The 8,022-nt window shown below is 38.6% G+C and overlaps 1 protein-coding gene across 1 annotated transcript; it reads right to left on the bottom strand.

Moving 5' to 3' along the window:
• Positions 1-4,821: 4,821 nt before the first annotated feature.
• On the bottom strand, positions 4,822-5,772 carry LOC107400023 (vomeronasal type-1 receptor 2-like). The gene has a single exon (XM_015990107.1). The coding sequence runs from the start codon at positions 5,770-5,772 to the stop codon at positions 4,822-4,824; it is 951 nt and encodes a 316-aa protein (XP_015845593.1).
• Positions 5,773-8,022: the final 2,250 nt, after the last annotated feature.

Genomic DNA, 8,022 nt, shown 5'->3' with positions numbered 1-8,022 from the left:
CTCAAAATTGTGAAATAATCCTACAACACTGATATGGACTGACAATAACATATGCCAATAAAGTAAAATAAGTGTAAAATTGTATAGCTCCACTACCAATGTGTCAAAAGCAGAGAATACACACACAGAATGATTACTTTTCTTCTCTGTTAGTGTAGATAGAACTCCCCTGCACTGTGAAAGTTATCCAGTAGGAATGAAGCTTCCAGGTCAACACAGCCTGATTTCTCTGTCACATTCTGGAGGCCAGCCACGAGCAATGGCAATCCCAAGTTCTATTTTTTTGAACTAGTACAATTTTTGATTATTAGTTCTCAAAGATTTTGTTGTTGTCAGTGGTGGTTGTGGGTTTTTTAAAAATGTTTTTACTTGCTTGGGTCTCATATGGTAGCCCAGGCTAGCCTTAAACTTACCATTGTGTCCAGCCTGGCCTCAGATTCACAGCAATTCTCTCTTAGCTTGAGAGAGTGGCAGAATTATTGTTTTACAAGACTATGATGGACAGTTCTCAAATTTCCACTAAATTCTTCTCTAAATGATACTTTATATAGATTTCTACTATCTGTGAAATCATGAAACCTATTAATCTCAATAACCATCCAATTCTTTAATATAATACAACTATTCAGACACAAATACATGGTTCAGTTTTCCTCAGAAACATATAAATTATTGAAAAGGAGAAGTGGAAAAAGGAAAAAGCAATTCAATAGTCTTAAATATGATTAGATGAGATCTGCATAAATCTTTCTTTTTTATATTGGGTAAAATTGTTTATTACTATTGATTTCAATGAGAATGGTGCTTATTTAAATTCTTTTTTTCCCTTTTATTTTATTTTGCAATATCATTCAGTTCTACATATCAGCCACGGATTCCCTTGTTCTCCCTCCTCCTGCCCCCCTCCCCTTCCCCCCAGCCCACCCCCCATTCCCACCTCCTCCAGGGCAAAGCCTCCCCCGAGGACTGAGATCGACCTGGTAGATTCAGTCCAGGCAGGTCCAGTCCCCTCCTCCCAGATTGAGCCAAGCATCCCTGCATAAGTCCCAGGTTTCAAACAGCCAACTCATGCAATGAGCACAGGACCTGGTACCACTGCTTAGATGCCTCTCAAACAGATCAAGCCAATCAACTGTCTCACCTATTCAGAGGGCCTGATCCAGTTGGGGGCCCCTCAGCCTTTGGTTCATAGTTCATGTGTTTCCATTCATTTGGCTATTTGTCCCTGTGCTTTATCCAACCTTGGTTTCAACAATTCTTGCTCATATAAACCCTCCTCTTTCTCGCTAATTAGACTCTCGGCGCTCCACCCGGAGCCTAGCTGTGGATCTCTGCATCCAGATTCCTCAGTCCTTGGATGGGGTTTCTGACACAACTATTAGGGTGTTTGGCCATCCCATCACCAGAGTAGGTCAGTCCCGGCTGTCTCTCGGCCATTGCCAGCAGTCTTTTGTGGGGGTATCTTTGTGGATTTCTGTGGCCCTCTTTAGCACTTTGTTTCTTCCTTTTCTCGTGTGGTCTTCATTTACCATGGTCTCCTATTCCTTGTTCTCCCTCTCTGTTCTTGATCCAGCTGGGATCTCCCGATCCCACAGGCTCTCTTTCCCTCGACCCTTGCCCTTCATTACTCCCACTCATGTCCAGGTTGTTCATGTAGATCTCAGCCATTTCTCCATCATTGGGCGATCCTCGTGTCTCTTGTGGTCCTGTTTTCTTATTTCCTTTATTTCAGAGGATGAGAAATAGGTTTTTGTCTTCTCAAGGTTATGTACCTATTTCTCATGTATATACTGCTGTTGTAAGATCAGTCTTTAGCAGCTCAGGAATTGGAGGGGAACCACGGAGTCAGTGGACTGATCCCTCAATTAACTTTTCTATCTGAGGGAGTTAAACTTAATTCTCTGGGGATAGAGAGTGGGGGCAAAACTTAATTCTCTGATCCAGTAAAGAAGGAAAACACACACACACACACACACACACACACACACACACACACACACACACACCTTTAGGGTCTCTCTATCATCTCTCTATCTTTTCTTTTATGTCTTATATATTCCAGTAAAATCTTTCAAGCAATAAACAAATTACAATGTGATTACAAATCTCATTTTCAAGTGAATAATTTTAATGAATAGAGATGAAAAGCAACATGTTTCTCATTTTCCTTACATGATTAAACATTTTATGTATTACATATGAAAAGCCAATTATCCCCAAGAACCCACGTGCATTCATGTCCAAGCAACTTGTTATAGATTAACAAAATGAAAACAAGCAAGGTATTTTCTCAGCCAGTTCTTTTATTGGCTTGCTGAATTTTGTGGTTCCAAAGAAAGGATAGATAATTTTATTACTATCTCAAAAAGTAATCACACAAAAAAATCTTAAAGGATCACAAATATAAACTTTTATGTATGAAAATCAGTCATTTGGACTTTAAGACCTCAGGGTGCATACCCATTCATCAATAGTTTTTTTTTTTTATTAAATCATATCAGGAAGCTGAGGGCAGAAATGGATACAAAGAATTAATCATCACCTTTGATGACTTACCCATCCTGGCAATGACAGCCAGGCTGTCATTGTTTTTGTTGCCTGACCTCAATGAATCCCTTGCTCAGCTATTAAAAGTGTGTCTTTCTAAACTTGAAATTGTTTCCTAAGATGTTTTATCCCAAAGCCATTAACAAAAACATCTCAACCTAACCTTGAGTCATTATTTAAAGCTTTGTTTTAGCTATGATGCACATCAACACCTGTGAACACATCTCTCAATATTAAGATTTAAAGAACTTGAGCTAGCCTAGCCTCTGGGACTCAATTGTTTTTCTTAATCATTAACCTAAGTCATAGTCTATATGGCCCATCAAGAGAAACACATTAGTGTGACACTGCCTTGTTCCTATTTTCTGTAGCCCCTGCTCTACTAGGGACAGGGACAACACAGTATCCTACCTTTACCTGTATTAATTTCCCCACTAAACTAACCTCTATCATAATCCCTTTCTGCATCTGTTAAAACCCTTACTTATCAAAATTCTAATTAAACTAACACCATTAGTGTATAAAATCATTACTTCAATTAAACAGTACAGCTTAAGAGGAAATCATATTCATAATAATCCACAGGTTAAAATGCCCAGTAGAATGGGATATTTCCATGAGATAATCACTTTACATTAAAGGCAGCGGGGATCCCAGAGCTGAAGCTTGGGATCCTTGGGGCCTTGCCTAGTTGAGATTCACCCATCAGAGCTTTACTTCCTGGTGGGCCAAACACCCAAAGCAAACTTGCCACCTGCTGCTCCTCTGACATGGTCTCTGGCAATATGCAATGTTGAAATCCTAAGCATGTCTTATCACCTAAGTTAGAAAAATGATTACCCCATGCCACATAATATTGAAAGCCCTGGAGGAGCAGCCTGAGTTGAGAGCCTCCCACAAATTGTATTATTTACCATCATCCACCACCAGGCATTGCAATGCTCATGTCACAGCAATGTGAAGAGAAAAAAATGTCTCCAGAACTTTACTCCATTTATGATGTAGTCTCTATGATGGTCCATATGATTTTTCTTACTATAATTCAGGATGCTATTGAATTACTTGTCTTAGTTAATTTTCTCATTATTCTGACAAAAACAACTTAAGGTGGGAGGGGTTTATTTTAGCTTGCAGTTTGAGGGAAGGAATCATGGAATCAGGAGGTTGAGGCAGCTGATCACATGGTATCTTTAGACAGATAGCAAAGAGAGATGCATGCCAGTTCTCAACTTGTTTTCCCTAGTTTATTCAGCCCAGGAATCTAATCAGAGGATTGATGGCTGTGCAGAATTAGATTGGTTCCTCTACCTCCATTAACCCAGCTTAGAAACTCCCTCAAAGATGTCTCCAGATGTTTGTTTCCTGGGACTCTAGATCCTGTCAAGTGGACTATCAACATTCACTATTACATTACCTAATACTTTCTGGCCCACAATGAGGCTAAGAATTGCAGGAAGAATAAAAGAACATATGAATATATTAATGAACAAGAATCATCAGAATTTGGGACACAGATAAAAATGTATTTTCTCATGGCAGGGAAAAATTGAGTGTGGAGAACACTGATGAGTACAATGAGACAGTATGGAGACATGTTGTAAAAATGTAGAGGTTAATCTCCATAGCCTTGGGTTGTGATTGGTTGCCATAGGGAATACTAGGGTACAAGCAACTGAATAGGAGGTGACAATGGTGCACAGCAGGATTGGGATGGGTTGGGAAGTGTGGTTTCTGTCAGAAGTCAAGGAAACAATGGGCATAGCAAATAGGCATTGCTTGACTCTTCTTCCCATAGAGGAACCTGGAAGTGGAGCCACAAACCCACATCATAAGATCAGATGCAGAACATCCGTGAAACCAAAACATGAACAAATATTGTGTAGCTGGTCACACAAATATGCTATTCTCAATATGCCAGAAATCTTGAATTATTCCTTGCCTTTCTGTTCTCTCATTCAGTTGAAGCAGTAGAACAAGAGACCAGCCTGTGCCTGCAGAGAAATTCATACCTCAACAGCTGATTGGATATCTCGAAGCAAAGATACTCTTCAGTACATGACGATTCCTAATTTCATAGATTTTGGAATGAAAACAGAGAGAAATTTTAATATCATGGAACTGTTTAGCCAGCATTACATATCTGTAACAACTGTCAATGCTTAATTTACAGAGTCACTGACTTCTTTAATAACACTTGGTCATGTGTGAGGCCAAATTCAATAAAGGATGAGAGAATATTTGATTTTATTATAATACACAAGTCACCATGTTAAATTACCTTCTCCTACAGCAGGGAAAATGATTCTTGGGAGCTGATTTGTTATTATGGATGAGGATGAAAGGGCAAAATGTGGGGAAGCATGTGTCTAGGAATGTAAATATGTTGATTATCCACAGCCTTGGATTGTCAAATGCCACAGTATAGATAACTAATATGAAGGACATTGAGTAGGAGAGGACAAAGGTACAGACAAGGGTCAAGATAGTTTTTGTGGCTCTGTCTTCAGGTGAGACTCTGGGGGTGTGTTGTGCACTGTGGATGTGCTGTAACTGACTCTTGTGCCTACAGAGGATGCTCACCATGAAGACACTGGCCCAGATCATGAGACATAAATACAGACCATCAGTGAAACAAAGCAAGGACAGATGTAGCCCAGTTACAGTATTGACAAAAACAATTGCTGAGCAGTGCCCCAACTTGATTTTCTTAGTCACGTTATTGTTGTTATGAGGACCAATTACACTTATAGCTGCTCTGCTGTTTAGAAGAGGATGCACAAGCCAGCTGAGTGAGCAGGACAGAACCATGCACTTTGAGACTGAGTTTTTAAGTTTCATCCACCTGGAGCTGCTGGAGCTGATTGTGATTGCTTGGAAGCAACTCAAGAGGCAGGTGCAGTGCAGGGAAATGGCCCGAGACACTCGATTACTGTAGAGAGTGAGCTTACATAAAAGGTCACCCAGGAGATATCCCAAGCCCAGCTGTACCATTATGTGAGGAATTACTCTTGAGATAATAACCAAGGAATTGGCTAAAGTCAAATGCCTTAAAATCTGGTCTTTGGGCATCAGACTTTTCCCAGTGAATACAGATGTGATATAAGGAAGAAGAATTGACCAATTGCCAAGAATCCCAACAGCAGTTTGAGAAAAGAACAAAATCCCCATTGGCAAGTTCTCAGGAACCATGTTCTTTTCACCTGAAACAGACAAATTTAACCTCATCAGTACACTCACGAAGAAAACATTTAAATGTATATTAATTTTTAGTATCTCAAATTGCATCACTATCTCACCATCGTTTTGCTTACTGTTTCCTCCACTGATAAATTTCTAGAAGGAATTTTTTTACATTGATGTATATTTATAGTGAGATCAGTCACACTTTTGATGACTAGATAAGAAACTGTAATGATAGAGATCCTTAAGTAGCCTCCGGTTTCCAAACTTCTCACCATAAATGATAAAAATGTATCATCTATCTCTATCTATCTATCTATCTATCTATCTATCTATCTATCTATCTATCTATCTATCTATCTATCTCATTATTGTTGTCTTTGTATGTCTCATTCTTGAAGATGATTCTGTGAAATAATACCTGCATTATCTACCACAATATCAATGAGATTGCACCAGCCTGGATACTGATCAATAGATCAATGGATACTGAAAATGTGGTACATCAATCCTGGAGAGGTGGCTCATCAGCTAAGAGCATTTGCTCCTTGCTGGTGGCCATGTCAGAGGAACAGCAGATGGCAATTGACTTCAGGGGATCAGTCCATCAGAAAACAAAACCTGGATGGGTGAGTCTCAGATAGGCAAGGCCTCAAGAGCCTCAACACCAGAATGTTTCTTACTACTGCTGTGTCTTTGCATGTCTGTCACTGCCATTTTTGTCTTGTATCTGGCATGGTGTGAATGGGTGTTGGGGGATCCCCACTGCCCTTAATACAGTATGATCATTTCTTGAAAATATCCCATTCTACTGGGCATTTTTGCCTGTAGATTATTATAAAGATGATTTCCTCCTAAGTTGTACTACGTAACTGAAACAATGATTTTATGCAATAATATTGTTAGTTTAAATAGGATTTTGATGATTGAGGGTTTTAAATAAATATAGTACGGCATTATGATAGAGGTTAGTTAAGTGGAAAAATTAACATAGATAAAGGTAGAATAAAATGTCTGATAAAGCAGTGGTTGCAGAGGCTATAAACTAAAACAAGAAAGTGTCACACAGCTAGAACACATGACTTTCTCTTGAGGAGCCCTATGGACCGTGGCTTAGGTTAATGATTAAGAAAAACAATTGAGTTCCAGTAACATAGCTACTTAAATTCTATTAATCCCAATAATGGCAAATGTGTTCACAGGTTTCAGAGTGCATCATAGCTGAAACAAAGTCTTAAAATGACTTCAGGTTAGGTTAAGGCGTTTTGATAATAGCTGTGAAGTGAAAAACCCAAGAAGACAATCTAAAGCTTTAGAAAGGCACACAGCTGAGTGACAGATTCATTAAGGCTAGAGATAAGAAACAAAGCAGCCCAATTATTATTAGGTGACATACTTTTCTGGCTAGGATGAGTTATTGATCAAAGGCGATGATTAATTCCTTGTGCCTATTTCTACCCTCAGTTTCCTGATATAAAAAACTGTTGATTAGTGGGTATGCACCCTGAGGATTTAAAATAGAACTGACTGATTCTTTTTCATATATAGAAGTATATTTGTGATTCTTCTATCATTTCTTATAAGATTGCCTTTTGAGATAAATAATAAAATTGGTTCTTTTTTGTAACCACAAAATATAGCCTGCCAGTAAAAGAACTGGCTGAAAAAAATACCTTGCTTGCTTATACTCTGTTAATCTATAACAAGTTGCTTGGACATGAATATATGTGGGTACTTGGGAAACTTGTTTTTCACCTGTAATACATAAAATGTTTAATCATGCAAGGAATATGGAAAACATGTTGTTTTTTTACATGTATTAACTATAATCATTCACTTCAAAAATAGAATGTAATCACATTATAATTTTGATAGTGCCTGAAATATTTTGTTAGGGTGTGTATATAAGCTGTAGAGGAAAAATAAAGACAGAATACAGAAGAAAGAAACCTTCAAGACAGTATGTGTGTGTGTTTTCCCTTACCCCCTCAAGTAAAAGTCTTAGTATGCTGATTCTGTGGATCCCCTTTATGTCTGGTACTGTTGGAGACTGGTCCTCATGGCATCTGTAGCTGCTCTTGTAGAGGACCAGGCTTAGTTCCCAGCAACCATATGATGCCTGCAGCTGCCTGGAACTCCAATTCTAGGGGATCTGATGCCCTCTTCTGATCTCTGAGGGCATAAGGCATGCACATGATACACAGACACACATAAATAAAATAAATAAATCTATAAAAAGGAAAGTGTACTATTTGTACAGAATAGAATGTTATTCACCTGTAGATAGAAATGATA

This window comes from Peromyscus maniculatus, chromosome 1 (genome assembly GCF_049852395.1).
Source record: "Peromyscus maniculatus bairdii isolate BWxNUB_F1_BW_parent chromosome 1, HU_Pman_BW_mat_3.1, whole genome shotgun sequence".
Taxonomy (NCBI): Eukaryota; Metazoa; Chordata; class Mammalia; order Rodentia; family Cricetidae; genus Peromyscus; species Peromyscus maniculatus.
The sequence above is the reverse complement of the archived record's forward strand: the minus strand, read 5'-3'. Positions and strand labels throughout refer to the sequence as shown.